At 46.1% G+C, this 19,125-nt stretch overlaps 1 protein-coding gene across 2 annotated transcripts; it reads right to left on the reverse strand.

Moving 5' to 3' along the window:
- Window positions 1–5,782: 5,782 nt before the first annotated feature.
- On the reverse strand, window positions 5,783–14,415 carry LOC145360870 (uridine-cytidine kinase 2-A-like). Of its 2 annotated transcripts, XM_080216367.1 has the most exons (8): window positions 14,251–14,415; window positions 11,961–12,120; window positions 11,590–11,686; window positions 10,033–10,175; window positions 9,640–9,737; window positions 9,406–9,454; window positions 8,971–9,128; window positions 5,783–6,519 (listed from the first exon to the last, which is right to left on the reverse strand). In XM_080216367.1, the coding sequence occupies exons 1-7, from the start codon at window positions 14,344–14,346 to the stop codon at window positions 8,995–8,997; spliced, it is 777 nt and encodes a 258-aa protein (XP_080072493.1). In that variant the 5' UTR covers window positions 14,347–14,415; the 3' UTR covers window positions 5,783–6,519; window positions 8,971–8,994. The 2 variants fall into 2 exon arrangements, with proteins under 2 accessions (XP_080072493.1, XP_080072491.1); XM_080216365.1 differs by having other exon boundaries at window positions 5,783–9,128.
- Between the last annotated feature and the right edge of the window lie 4,710 nt (window positions 14,416–19,125).

Genomic DNA, 19,125 nt, shown 5'->3' on the forward strand with positions numbered 1-19,125 from the left:
TACCAGCGTGTTCACCTCAACCACCTTGCTTGGCAGTGCATTCCAGGCCGCCACTACCCTCTGATTTCTGTGTTGAACCTTGACCCCTCACCTTGAACTTGTGACCCCCTTGTTTGTCACCTGTGATCTGGGAAAAAGCTTCCTACTGTTCACTCTATCTATGCCCTTCATAATTTTATATACCTCTATTAGGTCGCCCCTCATCTTCTTTCCAGGGAGAACAACCCCAGTCTACCCAATCTCTCCTCATAGCTAAGACCCTCCATACCAGGCAACATCCTGGTAAACCTTTTCTGTACTCTCTCCAAAGCCTCCACGTCCTTCTGGTAGTGTGGTGACCAGAACTGGACGCAGTATTCCAAATGTGGCCGAACCAATGTTCTATATAGCTACAACATTACACACCAACTTTTACACTCTATGCCCCATCCAATAAAGGCAAGCATGCCATATGCCTTCACCACCTGTGCTGCCACCTTTAAGGATCTGTGGACTTGCACACAGGTCCCTCCGTGTGTCTATACTCCTGATGGTTCTGCCATTTACTGTGTAGCTCCCCTCCCCCCCTACGTAAGATCTATCAAAATGCATCACTTTGCATTTATCTGGATTAAATTCCATCCGCCATTTCTCCTCCCAATTTTCCAGCCTATCTATATCCTGCTGTATTCTCTCACAATGTTCATTACTATCCGCAACTCCAGCAATCTTCGTGTCGTCCGCAAACTTACCGATCACACCACCTTCATCTTCCAAATCATTTATATATATCACAAACAGCAGAGGTCCCAGTACAGAGCCCTGCAGAACACCACTAGTCACAGACCTCCAACTGGAAAAAGACCCCTCCACTGCAACCCTCTGTCTTCTATGGCCAAGCCAGTTCTCCACCCATCTAGCTAGCTCACCTTTCATCCCGTGAGATTCAACCTTTTGCACTGGCCTGCCATGAGGGACTTTGTCAAACACTTTACTAAAATCCACATAAACATCCACGGCTCTTCCCTCGTCAATTTCTTTTGTCACCTCCTCAAAAAACTCAACCAAATTTGTGAGGCACGACCTCCCTCGTACAAAACCACGCCATCTATCGCTAGAGATTATTCTGTTCTAAATGTACATATACCCTATCTCTAATAATCTTCTTCAATGTCCCGACCACGGACATCAAGCTCACCGGCCTGTAATAAGAACATAAGAACATAATTACCCCGGTTATCCTTGCTACCCTTCTTAAATAACAGGACCACATTTGCTATCCTCCAATCCTCTGGGACCTCACCTGTGTCCAGTGAAGAGACAAAGATTTCTGTTAGAGGCCCAGCAATTTCATCTCTTGTCTCCCTGTGCAGTCTAGGATAGATGTCATCAGGCCCTGGAGATTTGTCTGTCTTAATGTTTCCTAAAGAAACCTAACACTTCCTCCCTTGTAATGGAGATTTTTTCTAACGGGTCAACACATCCCTCTGAGACACTACCTGTCAACACATCCCCCTCCTTTGTGAATACTGATGCAAAGTATTCATTTAGGATCTCACCTACTTCCTTGGGTTCTAAGCATAATTCCCCTCCTTTGTCCCTGACAACCCTCTTGTTCCTAACGTATGTATAAAATGCCTTAGAATTCTCCTTAATCCAGTCTGCAAAGGACATTTCATGTCCCCTTTTTGACTCCGTTTTGAGTTCTTTTCTACTTTCTCTGTATTCTTCCAATGCTTCATCTGTTTTTAGCCACCAGGACCTTATTTATGCTTCTTTTCTCTTTTTTATTAGACCCACAATTTCCCTGGTTATCCATGGGTCTCGAATCCTACCTTTTCTAACCGGCACATGCGTGTCCTGCAGCCTTATCAACTGCCCCTTAAAAGACTCCCACATGCCAGATATGGATTTACCCTCAAACAGCCTCTCCCAATCAACAGCCACCAAATCCTGCCTAATGCAGCTATAGTTAGCCTTCCCCCAATTTAGCACCCTACCCGTAGGACAACACTCATCCTTGTCCATTACTATCCTAAAGTTAACAGAATTGTGGTCACTATTTGCCACATGTTCCCCTACTGAAACTTTGATGACCTGACTGGGCTCATTTCCCAGTACTAGGTCCAGTGTAGCCCAACTACAGAGAGAGGGCTATCTACATATCGTACTAAAGAACTTTCCTGTACACATTTTACAAATTTCTCCCCATCCAGACGCTCAGCCTGAAGCGATTTCCAGTCTATGCCAGGAAAATTGAAGTCTCCCACTACAACAGCCCTATTTTTTCTGCACCTATCCAGAATCTCCTTACGTATCCATTCCTCCACTTCCTGTGGGCTGTTGGGAGGCCTGAGGCGGTGCTCGACAGACTGGAGGGGCTGATCGTGGACAAGTCCCCAGGACCAGATGGAATGCAGCCGAGGGTTCTGAAAGAAATGGCGGAGGTGATAGCGGATGCCTCGGTGGTTATTTTCCAGACGTCGCTGGATTCGGGGGAAGTGCTGGAAGATTGGAAAATGGCTAATGTTACGCCGTTGTTTAAGAAGGGTGCCAGGCAAAAGGCAGGGAATTATAGGCCGGTTAGTTTAACATCTGTTGCAGGTAAAATGTTAGAATCCGTTATCAAGGAGGAAATAGCGAGGCATCTTGAGGGGAACTGCTTGATAGAGCAGACGCAGCACGGTTTCGTTAAAGGGAAGTCGTATCTGACAAATTTACTGGAGTTCTATGAGGGTGTGTCTAGGGTGGTGGATAAAGGACAGCCGGTGGATGTGGTATTTCTTGATTTTCAGAAGGCGTTTGACAAGGTACCTCACAAGAGGTTATTGCAAAAGGTCAGGGGACATGGAGTTGGGGGGTAGGGTGTTAACGTGGATAGAGGATTGGTTGTCAAATAGGAGGCAGAGAGTGGGGGTCAATGGGTGCTATTCGGATTGGCGGTTGGTGACTAGTGGAGTGCCCCAGGGGTCGGTGCTGGGGCCTCAGCTATTTACCATTTATATAGATGATCTGGAGGAGGGAACCGAGTGTAGGGTGTCGAAATTTGCTGATGACACCAAGATTGGCAGAACGGCAAATTGTGCGGAGGGTGTGGAGAGTCTGCAGAAGGATCTAGATAGGCTGGGTGAATGGGCCAGGAACTGGCAAATGGAATTTAATGTTGGCAAGTGCGAGGTGGTCCACTTTGGTAGGAAGAATGGTAGGAAGGATTATTACTTATGTGGCGAAAAACTGCAGCAGGCGACGGTGCAGAGGGACCTCGGGGTCCTTGTGCATGAGTATCAAAAACCCAGCCTGCAGGTGGTCAGGAAGGCGAATGGGATGCTGGCCTTCATAGCGAGGGGGATTGAATATAAAAGTAGGGAGGTCTTGCTGCAGCTGTATAGGGCATCGGTGAGGCCGCAGCTGGAGTAGTGTGCGCAGTTTTGGGCGCTGTACTTACGCAAGGATATTTTGGCCTTGGAGGGAGTGCAGAGGAGGTTTACTAGGCTGATGCCAGAGTTGAGGGGGTTGAGCTATGAGGAGAGGCTGAATAAACTAGGCTTGTACTCATTAGAGTTTAGAAGAAGGAGGGGAGATCTCATTGAGACGTATAAGATGATGAATGGGATGGATAGGATAGAGGTGGAGAGACTCTTCCCGCTCAGAAAGGGCAGTAGGATTAGGGGGCACAACCTCAAGATAAAGGGAGGGGGTTTAGAACAGAGTTGAGGAAGAACTTCTTCACTCAAAGGGTGGTGAATCTCTGGAATTCTCTGCCCGTTGAAGTGGTGGAGGCTACCTCACTAAATATTTTTAAGACGCGGGTTGATGGGTTTTTGATAAGAGAGGGGATTAAAGGTTATGGGGAGAGGGCGGGAATGTGGAACTGAGCCACGACAGATCAGCCATGATCTTATTGAATGGCGGGGCAGGCTTGAAGGGCTAAATGGCCTACTCCTGCTCCTATTTCTTATGTATACCCCCAGCATAGTGACTGCGCACTTCCTATTTCTGAGCTCTACCCACAGCATCTCATTACATGATCCTTTCAAATTGTCCACCCTCTGCACTGCTGTAATATGCTCCCTAACCAGTATTACTACTCCGCCACCTCTTCTAGCCCCTCCTCTGTCTCACCTAAAACACTTATACCCCAGAATATTCAGCTGCCAGTCCTGTCCTTCTTTTAACCAAGTCTCCGTCACTATAACGATTCATAACTTGTCCTAGCATTGTTGTTAATGGGAGGGACCAGAGCTTGATTCCCAGCTTAAGTCCCTGTCTGAGTCTGTGCATTCTCTCCATGTCTGCATGGGTTTCCTCTGGATGCTCCGGTCAACTTCCACAGTCCAAAAGACGTGTTAAGTGGATTGGCTATGCTAAATTCTCCCTCAGAGCACCCAAACAGGGGCCAGAGCGTGGTGACAAGGGAATTTTCACAGTAACTCATTAGTGTTAATGTAAGCCTACCTGCAACATTAATAAAAATATAAATTCAGTAGGAAGAATGAGGGGTTGTAGCTAAGGAGTGCAATTTTAAAAAGGGATAGCAGCAGAGGGACCATATTTCATTTGTGTCTATGCACAAATCCTTGCAAGTGGCAGGATAGGCTCAGAAAGCATACAGAACCCCAGCCTTTCTAAATATGGGCAGAGTGCAAAAGCAAATAAATTTGTACAAAACATATGCTTGGCCTCAACTGCAATCTTGTGTTCATTTCTGAGAACCACATTAAGGCCTTAGAGAAGATGCAGATGATTCACAAGAATGGTTCTAGGGATGAGGAACATTAGTTACGTAGGACTTGGAGCAAGTTAGCCACTCAATGAAATCATGAATGATCAGTGTGTAGTCCCAACTCCACTTTCCTGTTGATAGACTAGAGATGAAGAGATTTACAGAGTCAGAGATTTACAACACAAAGAGGCCCTTCAGCCATTTTGCCAGAGTAGAGATGAAGAGTACAGAGCCAGGAGACAGTTGTAAAAGCAATCACTTTAAAATCAATGGTGACACAAGGAAAACAATTTTATGTAGTGAGTGATTAACATATAGAATATCAGGAGAGAGTGGAGGTACAAGAGACCTTTCGAAGATCACAAAGTAAAAATTCTGCATAGCTACAGGACAAAGGATAAGAAAATGGCATTAGTGGAATTAATCTTGCAGCGAGCTAGCATTGATACGTACTGAATGGCCTCTGTGCTGCACCCATTCTATGGGCCTAAACTGAAAAGAGTACAAGTAAATCACACTCTCCTCACTTCCCACTGAAATAAAGGGTAAATGTTGCTCTTCATGGCCTTGCACAGGAAGGAGAGTGATGGAAGTGTGGAGCTAGATGTTCCAGAGGGAATGATCCCATTGAAAAGCTGTAAAAGGAGTGAAAGAGGGTGTTTAGCAGCAATCAGAAAAGGCAGAGGAGGGATTATTGAATATGGAGGCTGGAGAAGCGGATGAGGAGGAAATGGGGAACCTTCCAGTAGTTTCAGTAACCTGTCAGCTAGAATTGAGATAAAGCCTCGGATAATAGCAAATGGAATGGAACGGAACAGGTCAGCAAGGAGTAGAGCCGCAGGCCAAAGCTTCAGCTTTCCCAATATTTGGCTGGAAGTGTGTGAAATTCTGTAATAGATGGTAATCTTATACTAGAGGCAGTGGCAATACTAAGATAATGACAGAAAACCACATAACCCTGCAATCTGCAACAGAAGGTACAAGGAACAGCACACCATCCATCTTCTGTCAGTCCAGTGTTTCTCTCCCCAAAAGGGAAACTACAGAGATTTTAAATACTGGGATTTCTTACTTAAAGTGCTTTAATCTTCACAAAGTAAATAATTGCAACATGCGTTACAAGCCACTGAACAATCTCCTAAATTCAAGAGAGTAAAATCAGATGCACAATACATACAGCAGTGAGACAGTCTCAGCCAGACACAGGGTTGGAGGATAGAATTGGCTTCCACAACACAAGCTACGACAATTCAGGACATCTTTGGAAATCAATCTTATTTAAAAAGAAGCCACATGAAGGATGTGGTCTTACACTGATCTGATTGCACTCCAGACAGGCAGAATGATAGACTGGTACAGTCAGTTTATTAAAATGATCTACATTTTATTATGGTTTAATTGGGTAGGTGCACTAGGAACAGCAGAGAATGTCAACCTCAGCTGACAAGAATTGGAAGGGATGGAATAATTCTTTCTCCATCTTGTCCCACCAAAACGTACAGGCATTAATACCAATCAGGGCACTGTGACCAAACTCCCATTGCTGCTGGGTCACTAGTGATGGCTCCAATAGCTCATTATTCAGAGATTCCATCATTAGGCAGTTGATGTTCAGAGTTGAGTCTTATTTCTTTATTGATTTTTATAAATACTCATTCAATTATATACACTAAAAATAAACATCTGATAGGAATGAACACAAGTTTCAGCTTCTTCCTTCACAGCAGTAGAGACACACACACGCATACACTCCAGAACGTGATCAGACTTTGTTCTACTCTCCATGCCAGTGTCCATTGCTCATCCACAGGCACAACCTAACCATAAACATACAATAAACTTTATTTCAAGTAAAAGGCATCAAGTGCAAAAGCAGAGATCTCAGATCATAAGCTGCTGGAGAACCCATTAAAAATCGCCACAGCTGACCCTCCATACAACACCCAAATACCTCTCTGCCAGCTGTTCCCTCCACACAAAGGGGGAACCCCATGTTTGCAGGAAGGTGGGATGGAATTGGAGGAAGTGTGGCAACAGCAGGTTCTTGGGTGTTAACAAGTGATGCGTCAGCAGTACCACGATGATGTCTCTCAACCAGTGTCCAATTTGCTGCATCAGAATTAGGTAGCAGCACTAATCAATCGATACTCAAGGCTCCATCAATAAACAGCAAGCCCCTGCCCCATCTCCATTCTGAATACTAGATTTCCACTAGAGGCATTTTGCACAGTTTCTCTGTCACACTATCCCAGTCCGAGGTGTTAATCAGGTAGTATCCGTGGGGAAAGAAAGTTAATGTTCCACTTTCCTCATACTTCCAGACCCAATGAATATTTCCAGCATTTTCGGTTTAATGTGTCTGTATCTGCAGTGCTAATATTAATCTGTTTCCTTACTCCCAGTGGTTACACAATGGCTCAAAAGGCAGGTTTCAGGATTAAAACAGAAACAGGTAAAGAATTTGACCAGCAATGAATTGGTGACACACAGGTCTGATTTGTAGTGAAGTTTGAATGTTTTACATTAGACCCTCAGCATCTTTAATTGCAGTTAATGTCCAATCTAGTCTGGTATCAGGAGGACCAAGGCCTCATCTCAGGACCTGCCCTCATTAGCGAGTATTTATTTCATCACTTGGATTGTGTAACAGATTTTCCAGGAGTGACAGCCAACATGTTAAAGGCAACAATGCAGTGATTGCACTTTTCCATAGCAACTACAGGTTAAGGAGAGGGATTCCTGTGGGACTTCTGGCTTCTAGGGCAGTCGCCCATCTGTAGGGTGGGATTCAGCTGCAGTCCAAGATAACTGCGTGTTTACTCAGTCAGCATAGCCAAGCACCTCAACTTGACAAAAGTACTCAGGGCAACAGTAGTTTCAGATATACCCTGCACATCCAGAGCACTGGGAGAGATTGAAACAGTGGCAAGAGGAGTATATCACCAGAGCGGATATATTGCCCAGATTCACTAGAATGCCAGCAGTAAGAATGATGCAAAATACATTTATATGCCCTGTAATGTAGAAGGTTAAAGGCTGATTGGGTTGAGGGCTGTGAAAGGAATGGAAAGGATTGAGTAACTCTTCCTTGGGGGGCAGGGGGGGGGGGGGGGGACAAGAGACATTCAGGAGAAAGGTGAAACCGTGCAAAACGTGGAACTCTTTTACAATTATATGCTAGTTGAATTAATAATTCAACATTTAAAGATAGAGTTTTGCTTCAGAGTTTAAAGGATAATGGAGTCAAGGGACATGGATGGAGCAGAGGTACAGAGCAGCCATGATCTCATCAAGTGATAGAGCACGTTCCTCTTTCTGATCTAATCAGTAGATTAACAACAAGCTTTTATTCAAATGGTGCCCTTCACAACCTCAGAGCTCCCAATAAAGACTTTATACAGTATAGTCATCATCTTTCCCTCATCAATATCTAAATCACATTAAGGCAATGTGTTGTCTTAGGAATGAGAGAAGTGGACTGAGGGGAATAATTTACACTCCGCTGGGAATGTGTAAACGCAACAGCCCATCCAGCTTGTGCTCATATGTTCTGACAAATAATTAACACATGTCCTAGGTCACAGGTCAACTAGCCTAACTACCTCAGACATGATTAAGAGCTCAAAGACCCATGGAGGAGATCACTGGTCACAAACTAGTCACAGTACCAATGGCATTTTGAATAAGCTACTTCACCCCTTATAGTTGTGGGATTGCAGGCATCATATCGACTAGAGACAGTAAAATCTGGTCATGTGGCAACTCCAGGCTAATACTGACAATTGCTGAACACCCAGCTGGGGGTCCCAGGGTGTGGGCAATGGTGCAGACAAGATGATTCCACAATCCACTCCCAAATATCCAGCTTGTGGGAGTCTGCCAGGTAATACTGCCCTTCAGCAGCAGTCACTCACAGGAAAATGGTTTAGCTAAAATCAATCCAGTATAAAGGAAGGAGCCAAACTCTGATCAGGGAGGAAAGGGGCCACTTTATACTTTTCAACCCCAGTCACACTATGAAATACTATGAAAATTAGCAGCCCCAGGATCAATATCTGTTCACTGGTGTCAGAGACATCCACATTGCTGACTCTAGTTCTAGGCTGAAATATTGTTGTACAGAGACACAGCTTCTTGTGAATTCACTTCCATCAGATGCCTGTGGGGAGGGAAAGCCAGGAGCCTGATTAAACTAGTTCTTGGTAAGAGGAGAAGAAGTTTGGTCATCCACACAGTGAGGCCACCCTGTGACAGAGCTGAATACTGACCCTGGACTCTCTCTGTTATCTGTGTCAATGTGGGCGCGTGCTCGACTCAGAGGTGTGTCGAATGCGGGGCACCATGTGTCCATTCACACAGCCGTTGCGTTTAGTCAGGCCACCGGTTAGGATATCCTGAATGTGCTGCACAATCAGGTTTATGGCAACTGCAAGAGAGAGCAAAACAATCAAACTCCCACTGACCCAATCCCAAATAAATTCCAGCTCCTCTAAATAACCCCCTCACTCTACCCTTCTGTTACCCCCCTCAACATACCACACTCACCCAACTCTCCAGACTGTCACCCCAGCCTCCCACCTCCAACATATCTCTAATCTTAATTCCCCACACCCTTGTACCACCCCCCCCACCCCAAATACAGATTGCTCATTAGCCCAATCCTGTAATTCTGTGGGAGGTGGAAGTTAAGATCTTGCACTCACCCAGGTTTTCCACTCCTCTGGGAATGATGACATCTGCATATTTCTTGGTCTGGGATGAAAGCACAGATAATAATCAAGTTGACATCAGTCTGCAACAACTCGCTGCACAGTTCCTGCTCCTGTTCATTCACCATCTTTCAAATCCAGGATTGAATTCACTGACCCGGACCACAGCATCAACTTATCCCAGCTGCCCATTACCTCCAACCCACTTACTGCAGAATCATCGCTCACCGGAAGGCAGAACTCCTCAAAGGCTGGTTTCACAAAGGTGGTGTATTGTGTGAGAATCTGCTCCAGGTCCCTTCCTCTCTCGTTAATGTCTCTCAACACTGGAGATGAGAAATGCAAAGTTAAAATAATAAAAACCCAGGAACAATGCATTTGCGAGCACGGCACCAGCACACACAAGGGAGCAAAGCTGCTCCCAAATCTAGGTAACCAAGTCCCCTCACACATCACTCCCCAGATGCTCAAAGGTAGACAGCTGTTGAAGAAAATGGCAGAATTTGAGGGACAATGCAGGAAATGGAGAAGCAAAGGCAATGAAGAGGAGCAGAAACAAACTAATCAATCCCAGAACTCCCTTAAATCGTCGGTCACCCCAACCATAGAAGCATCTCTCACCTCTCCTGGAGAGCCGGGTATCTGCATCTGTGTCCACAAAAAGTTTCATCTGAAACAAATCCCTAATTTCCTGGGAATAGAAAACCAGGATTCCCTCAAAGAGGACCACATCGGCTGGATAAACCTGCACCATCTCTGGCTTCCTGCGTAAAACAAGCTGCAGTCAGTCTCAGCTCAAATCTACACCTGGACACAGCCCCTCCAACCTGCTTCCCTCTATTGAATCAGACCAAACACCATCTAAGTTATCTGTGATTGCAGCAAGATCTTGATCAATTGGGCCAGTTGGCTAACGAATGGCAGATGGAGTTTAATTTAGACAAATGCAAGGTGATGCATTTTGGTAGACTGAACCAGGGCAGAACTTACTCAGTTAATGGTAGGGCATTGTGGAGAGTTACAGAACAAAGATCTAGGCATACATGTTCATAGCTCCTTGAAAGTGGAGTCACAGGTGGACAGTGGTGAAGGCAGCATTCAGCATGCTTGGTTTCATTGGTCAGAACATTGAATACAGAAGTTGGGACGTCTTGAAGTTGTACAAGACATCGGTAAGGCCACACTTGGAATATTGTGAACAATTCTGGTCCCCTATTACGGAATGGATATTATTAAACTAGAAAGGGTGCAGAAAAGATTTACTACAACGCTACCAGGACTTGATGGATTGAGTTATAAGGAGAGGTTGGATAGACTGGGACTCTTCTCTGGAGCGTAGGAGGCTGAGGGGTAATCTTAGAGAAGTTCATAAAATAATGGAGGGCATAGATCAGTTGAATAGTCAATATCTTTTCCCAAAGGTAAGGATGTCTAAAACTAGAAGACATAGGTTTATGGTGAGGGGAGAGATAAAGTGTCCAGAGGGTGGTGAGTGTCTGGAACAAGATGCCAGATGTAGTAGTAGAGGCAAGTACAATTTTGTTTTTTAAAAGCATTTAGACAGTTACATGGGTACGATGGGTATGGAGGGATATGGGCCAGGCATATAGACAATTGAGAATAGCTTAGGGGTTTAAAAAAGGCAGCATGGACAGATTGGGTCAAAGGGCCTGTTTCCATGCTATACACCTCTATGACTCTCTCTCAATTAAAGTGCTTACCAGCCATCTTAGCAACCCTGGTGATATTAAAGTAAAAAACAAACAGGAATACGGACTTGTCTCCATCCAATCTAAACTAGCAGTAACTATTCCCCCTCCCCCCCACCACGATGCCAGTCCCTAGCATCTCAAGGAGCTATTTGTGAAGGACATTCAACTGTGGGAGCATCACAGGTACCCCCACCCAATGTCCACAGACATTGCCTGAGCAGGATTCAGTTACAGCAGCTCTGACCAATCCCACAGGCCCAATCACTCCCACACAGGAAACATGGGGCCAGCAACTGCATTCCCCACCCAAACACCACACCATCTCTGAACTACCACCAGCTGGGCAGCAGACATTCGATTACAGTTGCTTTGGAGTGCAGACTGAGATGTAACTCCAATTCTTAGAACCTCTGCATTAACTGGAATCAGTGGCCGGAGTGATAATTTTATGTGTTCTGATACACACCGTGAATGTTTAACAAAATCATACACCGGAATCGATACCGTCTTGCCATTGATGATGTCCTTCAAGGTGCGAAGAATCAGCTCATTATCAAACGCATCTGAATTCAAGAGAAAAAGGAGAAAAAACAAATACAACACAAGAGTCACCACAAGATAGGGCCCCTCACAGATTAGAGAAACCCCAAGCACCTCCACGTTGCACTGAACCATCCCAGACAAATTCAACACTTTACATTTCAAAAAGCACAGGAGAATGTCAACAACCTCTAACGAATTTCAAAAGTCACTCAAACCCCACCTCCATCACAGCCTCTACACATCTCTCCCTTTGCACACCCCAATGCCCCTACTACCCATAATGCATGGAGATACCTGGATGATCGAAGTTATACTGTCCTTTACTAGCCTTGGCTTTTTGTTCTGTGGTCAAGACCTTGTAGAAACTGTCCTGGCTGAGGATCACCACCTGTCTCTGCTGCTGGTCCACTTTATTCTGTCCCAGCAGATCAACGATTTTCTGGCACACTGAAGACTGTGACAAAAAACCCCAGATGATTAAAGGATATCTTCAATATTTAATATTGCAGAATTCACCCATTTGTCAAGGGGCAAAAAGGCAAATTTGGCACAGCAGACACAAGCTTCACAACAGGGTTATGAATTGAAGGCATGTCAGCAAATTGCTCATTGTACTTTCACATACAAAGTGATGGGCAGTGGTGTCCTGATATCCCATCCCCCCACCAACTGGGAATCACATTAGACAAACACATTTCGGTCTGTACATTGCAAAATGCTGCATATTGTTCAAAAAAGGAAAAGGAGGGAAAGGCGAGGGCATGCCAAGAGGCAGTGAGGAAGATACTAAGCAGGGCTCCAGAGCTCCCGTTGCAGTTGTAGACTGACCAATCTGTGCTCCTTTTATCTGAAACATAGTTGTATTTCCAAGAATGTAATCGGGAGCAGAAAGGTACGTTACTAAACTAAATTAGATCACCCAAAGAAAATTAAATTGCATCTGCTACATTTTATGTATGAGGTTATCCACATTGGAACATCATTTTCAAAATGATAAGTCAGGAAGTGTGAAGCAAGAAATACAGTTACAGAAATCAAAAGTGATTGACAATTGGGCATCACAGCAGTTAGCGCTGCTGCCTCACAGCACCAGGGATCTGGGTTTGATTTCAGTCTTGGGTCACTATGGAGTTTGCACATTCTCCCCGTGTCTGCATGGGTTTCCTCCAGATGCTCCAGTTTCCTTCTATAGTCCAAAGATGAGCATGTTATGTAAATAGGCTATACTAATAGCTCCAGGATACGTAGGTTAGAGGGATTAGTGGGGTAAATATGTGGAGTTACAGAGATAGGGCCTGGGTGGGACTGTTATTGGTGCAAACTCAATGGGCCAAATCCAGTGTACGGAGCCTATGATTCTAAGTACAAAATATTTTCAAAGGCTAGACTAAAGAATAATGGCCTTTACTTCAAAGCTATTGAAACCACTGGAAAGACAGTGATTTGTGCAGCAAGGAGACACCAAGCATTGTAACTAATGTTACTGTTAATTTGGACAGATAAAAAAAGAGACACATTGGAGGATTCCAAATGGCTTCGATGCCATTTTGAGGACTGCATTCATGTCTGGTCACAGCAACCGAAAGGATGTGTCATCCTGGCGAGGGGCACAATACCAATTCATCAGAATGATACTGGAACAAAAAAGTTAAAATAAGATGACAGATTGGGCAAATACTACTCCCTAGAGTAATGAGGGTAAAGGTTGATCTAATTGGGATGCTAGTTATCAAAACAATCCTTCATACAAAAGGGTAGTCACAAATTGGATCAATTGCTGTCCCAAGACAGAAAAACAAAACTGCTGAATTTTTCCAATATTTAAGACAGTATTAGAATCATAGAATCCCTACAGTGCAGAAGACCATTCAGCCCACCAAGCATCCCTCCCAGGTCCTAACCCCATGTATTTACCCTGACACTAAGGGGCAATTTAGCTTGGCCAATCAGCCTAACCTGCATACCTCTGGAACGTGGGAAGAAACCCACACAGACACAGGAAGAATGTGCAGACTCCACACAGGCATCTATGGCCAGAATTGAACCCAGGTCCCTAGCACTAACCATAATACCATTCAAAGAAGTGAAACAAAACTTAACATTCTGGGTTAGTAACATTCAGCATAACCAAAACGTTTGCCATTCCCCCATGAACAGAGGGAGAGCCAAGGTGGGGAAATGGAGCCCAATCCAAGAGATCAGTAGTTGAAAGGTAGGACAGGCTAGAAGGGCCAAATGGCCTTTTCAGCCGGTATAGTTGGTATTTAAAGCTGGAATAAATAAGTTATCTTTTTAAAGGACAAATATTCTTCAATGGGTATTATATACTTATAATGACAGGCCCTAGAAGTGTTGAGTACAGCATTGCGCATGCACTAGCCCAACCACCCACACTTCGCCTGCGCGCTAGCCCGACCGAATAGTACTGCGCCTGCGCGCTCCGCCCACTCCCCACGAACCGCACCGCGCTTGCGCGCTTCCTGCCATGCGGCTCCTTCTCCTACTCCGGGGAAACGGTCGTTGCCCTTAGGCCGTCCGGCTACACACCAGCGCTGAAGTCACCACCAGCGGCACGGCCACCTACTTTTCCGCTAGCCGTCCCGCCGCTGACGGCGATCAAGAAGGGCCGGTGCTGCGCCTTTCGCTCAAGTAGCACATCATCCGCCATCAGCGCCGACATTGTTGGTACGATCGGCGCATGCGCCGCTTTATATAATGACGGCGGACGGACCCTCTTCTAAGACGCACCGTGATTGGCCGGTCTCGGCAGGGTGGGACTACCGCGTGTTCCCGTTGGTTAAGGTGAACGCCAATCAAACCGGAGCCCCGCCCCTTTTCACTTCATCATTCGGACTGTCCGGACCCCAACATGGCGGATATCCAGAGAGTCTGAGCAACGTGGGCCTGGTGAAGCGCGCCATTTACAGGTCCAGGCAGTGGGCGATCGACGGGGCCGGCCATCCTGACTGTCTGCCCCTCTACCGTGGCTACATTCACAGCCAGGTGTCCCTGGAGAGGGAGCATGCGGTGTCCACGTGTACAGCTGACGTTGGGCACCACAGGGGCTGGGGTGCGTTATAAACCCTAATAATCACATTTTAATGTTTTTAAGTTTCCTTTGTACTTTGATTTTTGTTCACGCTGTTCCCCTTCCTTTTGTGGAGCTGCCCCTTTTACTTTGTCCGTGTTTAACTTGAGTTTGTTTATTTGGTTTGACCTTAAAAGAGGCCAAAGAGTCTGAGCGGCCAGGACAGCCCCTAGACACTGGAGGAGTGAGTAACTATGGTCAAATAACAACTGGGAGCGACACCTCCTCATCATGGGTAAGTACTTGGTCACCCAGAGGTGTGAATCACCCTTGGGTGCCGCAGGTCTGAGTCCCCCCTCAGGGGTGTGAACCACTCTTGGGTGCTGCAGGTCTGAGTCCCCCCTCAGGGGTGTGAACCACTCTCGGGTGCTGCAGGTCTGGCCCATTCCTCAAGACAGATCTAACACACCCTCACCCTTGGTTTCTGGCAGTATCAAGCTGTGTATCGATTCTTGGTACACACTTGCCGGGGTGCTACCTGACCCTGGTTTTATGATGGCTGGATCTATGCACACTGGTGCAGGACCTTGCCATATTACCTGTACTTAGTGGAAGGATTTACAAGAGGAACACCTCTGACTAGAGGTCCATCATGTGGAGATGCCAGCGTTGGACTGGAGTAAGCATAGTTATAAGTCTCACCAAACCAGGTTACAGTCCAACCGTTTTATTTGTGATTTTATTTTACAGATAATAACTCGCATTCCAACCATTAGCTTTAAATTGAGTTTGTGTTTTTATATGCCCTATTTCTGAACGTGATTCCCACTCACCTGATGAAGAAGCAGCACTCCGAACGCTTGTAACTTGTGCTACCAAATACACCTGTTGGGCTTTAACCTGGCATGTTGTGAGGTCCATCAGGCAGTGGTCAGCACGTAATGCCCTAGAGGCCCTACAGGAAAAGGAGATGGTGGATCCTGTAAGTCCTTTTCCATGAGCAAAACTTCACACCCGTTTGTCAGAATGCCCCATCACCAGAACTTCCAAACAAGCACCATGATGAACCTTGGATGGCAGTGAGAAAGCCCCTGCCTGTTAGATCCTTCCTACACACCTGGAGTCCCAATCCCTCTGCACATTGCCCTGGTGGTGACAGTGGTGAGGAGGAGACTGTTGTCCACCTCCTTTATGAAGTCTGGAGAGAGATGAGGTGGTATTTGTTGACATTCATCCCAAGCAGTTCCATGAAGCAGGACTCTGTGCTGTATGGGCAGTTCCCAGGGACACAGAACTCTGCACTCTACAGGCTGTTCCCAGGGACGGGGACTTTGTGCTCTAAGAGCTGTTCCCAGGGATGGGGACTCTGCGCTCGATGAGCTGTTCCCAGGAACACAGGACTCTGTGCTCTACGGGTTGTTCCCAGGGACGCAGGACTCTGCGCTCTACGAGCTGTTCCCAGGGATAGGGACTCTGTGCTCTACGGGCCGTTCCCAGGGACACAGAACTCTGTGCTCTACGGGCTGTTCCCAGGGACGCACACCAACACAAACATCAGCTAGTGCTGGAGGGTCATCAACTCAGTGAAAGATGCTCTTTGATCTGCCCAAAACTTTTTGATCTTCTAGAGCAAACAGTTGTCCCTGATTGAGTGTTGCAGACTGGCACATTCCAAAGCCCAGGAATATGTGCTGAGGGAGGCACTTAAACTTAGAGCTGCCACTGCAGAGGCGCGATGGAGGAAGGTCACTGTCTAAAATCTTGCTTGATGTGGAGATGCCGGCGTTGGACTGGGTTAAACACAGTAAGAAGTCAACACCAGTGTCCGCGGGCACACTTGAGACCTTCCGTGCCTGTTGGGCACCGCAGGGGCTGAGGGGCCTTATAGACCCCGATAGTCACATTTTGATTTGACTCGTCTTAAGTTTCCTTTGTACTTTTTGTTTCCGTTCGGGCCGTTCCCCCTCCTTTTGGGGAGCCGCCCCCTTTTTCTTTGTCCGAACGTAATTTAAGTTTGTTTACTTGGTTCGACCCGCAAGAATTAAAAAAAAGACACAAACTCAATTTACAAAATAATGGTTAGAATGCGAGTCCTCACAGGTAATCAAGTCTTAAAGGTACAGACCATGTGAATGGAGAGAGGGTTAAACACAGGTTAAAGAGATGCGTATTGTCTCCAGACAGGACAGTTAGTGAGATTTTGCAAGCCCAGGCAAGTCTTGGGGGTTATAGGTAGTGTGACATGAACCCAAGATCCCGGTTGAGGCCATCCTCATGTGTGTGGAACTTGGCTATCAGTCTCTGCTCAGCGACTCTGTGCTGACATATGTCATGAAGGCCGCCTTGGAGAACGCTTACCCGAAGATCAGAGGCTGAATACCTGTGAATGCTGAAGTGTTCCCACAGGAAGAGAACACTCTTGCCTGGTGATTGTCAAGTGGTGTTCATTCATCTGTTATGGTAGCGTTTGCATGGTCTCCCCAATGTCCCATACCTCGGGACATCCTTTCTTGCAGCGTATCAGGTAGACAACGTTGGCTGAGTTGCAAGTGTATGTATCGTGTACCTGGTGGATGGTGTTCTCACGTGAGATGATGGCAGCTGTGTCGATGATCTGGCACGTCTTGCAGAGGTTGCTGTGGCAGGGTTGTGTGGTGTCATAGTCACTGTTTTTCTGAAGGCTGGGTAGTTTGCTGCGGAAAATGGTCTGTTTGATGTTGTGCGGTTGTTTGAAGGCAAGAGGTGGGAGTGTGGGGATGGTCTTGGTGAGATGTTCGTCTTCATCAGTGACACGTTGAAGGCTCGGAAAAGATGTCATAGCTTCTCCGCTTCAGGGAAGTATTGGATGACGAAGGGTATTCTGTCCGCTGCATCCCGTGTTTGTCTTCTGAGTGGGTTGGTGCGGTTTTTTGCTGTGGCATGTCGGAACTGTTGATCAATGAGTCGAGCGCCATATTCTGTTCTTTCGGTGTCTGGAGGTGTCTGTTGCGATCCTCCTCATTTGAGCAGATCCTGTGTATACGGAGGGCTTATCCATAGAGGATGTCTCCTTTAACGTGTTTAGGGTGAAAGCTGGAGAGGTGGAGCATCGTGAGGTTATCTGTGGGCTTGTGATACAGTGAAGTGCTGAGGTGACCGTCCTTGATGGAGATGTGTGTGTCCAAGAATGCAACTGATTCTGGAGAGTAGTCCATGGTGAGGGGGATGGAAGTTTTTGATGTCATCGTATAGTTGTTTCAGTGATTGTTCACCGTGAGTCCAAAGGAAGAAAATGTCATCGATGTATCTAGTGTATAGCAACGGTTGAAGGTCCTGTGCAGTGAAAAAGTCTTCGATCGTGTGCATGAAGATGTTGACATATTGAGGTGCAAATTTGGTCCCCATGGCTGTTCAGTGTGTCTGGATGAAGGTTGTTGAAGGTGAAGACATTGTGGTCCAGGATGAAGCGGATGAGTTGTAAAATTGCATCTGGAGACTGGCAGTTGTTGGCGTTGAATACTGAGGCAGTTGCAGCAATGCCATCGTCGTGGGGGATGCTGGCGTAGAGCACCGAGACATCCATTGTGACGAGGAGTGCCCCTGGATCAACTGCTCCATGTGTGCTGAGTTTCTGTAAAAAGTCCATAGTGTCGTGACAAAAGCTGGGGGTTCTTTGTACAAATGGGTTTCAGGATGCCCTTAATGTAGCCGGAGAGGTTCTCGCACAGGGTCCCGTTGCTCAATAGGATCGGACGGCTAGTTGTGTTTCCTCGTGTATCTTCGGGGGGCAGTCGAGATCTCCAACGCGAGGAATACGTGGGATGAGAGCACGGAGGGTGCTCTGAATGTTCGGATCAAAGGTCTTGATCAGTCTGTTGAGTTGACGGGTGTGTTCTTTGGTCAGATCTGTGGGTAACTGTAGTGTCCCTCATTGTTCAATCGTCAGTACATTTCTTTGTGGTAATCTGTTCAGTATGAATAGAAGCGCTCCGAAAGCTAGTGGCTTGTGCAATCAAATAAATCTGTTGGTCTTTAACCTGGTGTTCTGAGACTTACAAAAGTCTTTCAGCCAGAGAGAACGGAGGGACATGGAATTGTATAGACCCCCTTGGCCTGGATAGCTCATATTGATTGTACACAGTGAATATTACATGTATCACAATTGTATTTAAACACCTCAGTGCAACTTGATCAATGTAGAAAATGTAGTTATCATTGCTCTTCCTGTGATGGCCACTTTGTGATGTAATTATTTTAGATGTTTTATAAATAAAGTATATTTTTGCAAAAGAATTCAGAGTCGTGATCTCATCAAAATCATTAACACATGAATCCCACCCTCCACACTGACCCCCTCAAACACTAACCCTCCTCACACATACTGAACCCCACACTTTGATCCCCATACTCACTCCTCCTTACACATTGACCACCTATGTTATCCCCACAGTC

Source organism: Carcharhinus amblyrhynchos, chromosome 33 (assembly GCF_965287045.1).
Source record: "Carcharhinus amblyrhynchos chromosome 33, sCarAmb.v2.hapA, whole genome shotgun sequence".
NCBI classification, from domain to species: Eukaryota; Metazoa; Chordata; class Chondrichthyes; order Carcharhiniformes; family Carcharhinidae; genus Carcharhinus; species Carcharhinus amblyrhynchos.

What these genes read in the sequence shown, in the direction of transcription:
- LOC145360870 (XM_080216367.1), bottom strand. Translation starts at nt 14,346, where the DNA reads ATGTCGGCGCTGATGGCGGATGATGTGCTACTTGAGCGAAAGGCGCAG. An exon ending in TACCCGGCTCTCCAGGAGAG is followed by an intron (nt 9,738 to 10,032) that starts GTGAGAGATGCT and finishes TCTCATCTCCAG; the next exon opens with TGTTGAGAGACATTAACGAG. An exon ending in TTGAGGAGTTCTGCCTTCCG is followed by an intron (nt 9,455 to 9,639) that starts GTGAGCGATGAT and finishes CTTTCATCCCAG; the next exon opens with ACCAAGAAATATGCAGATGT.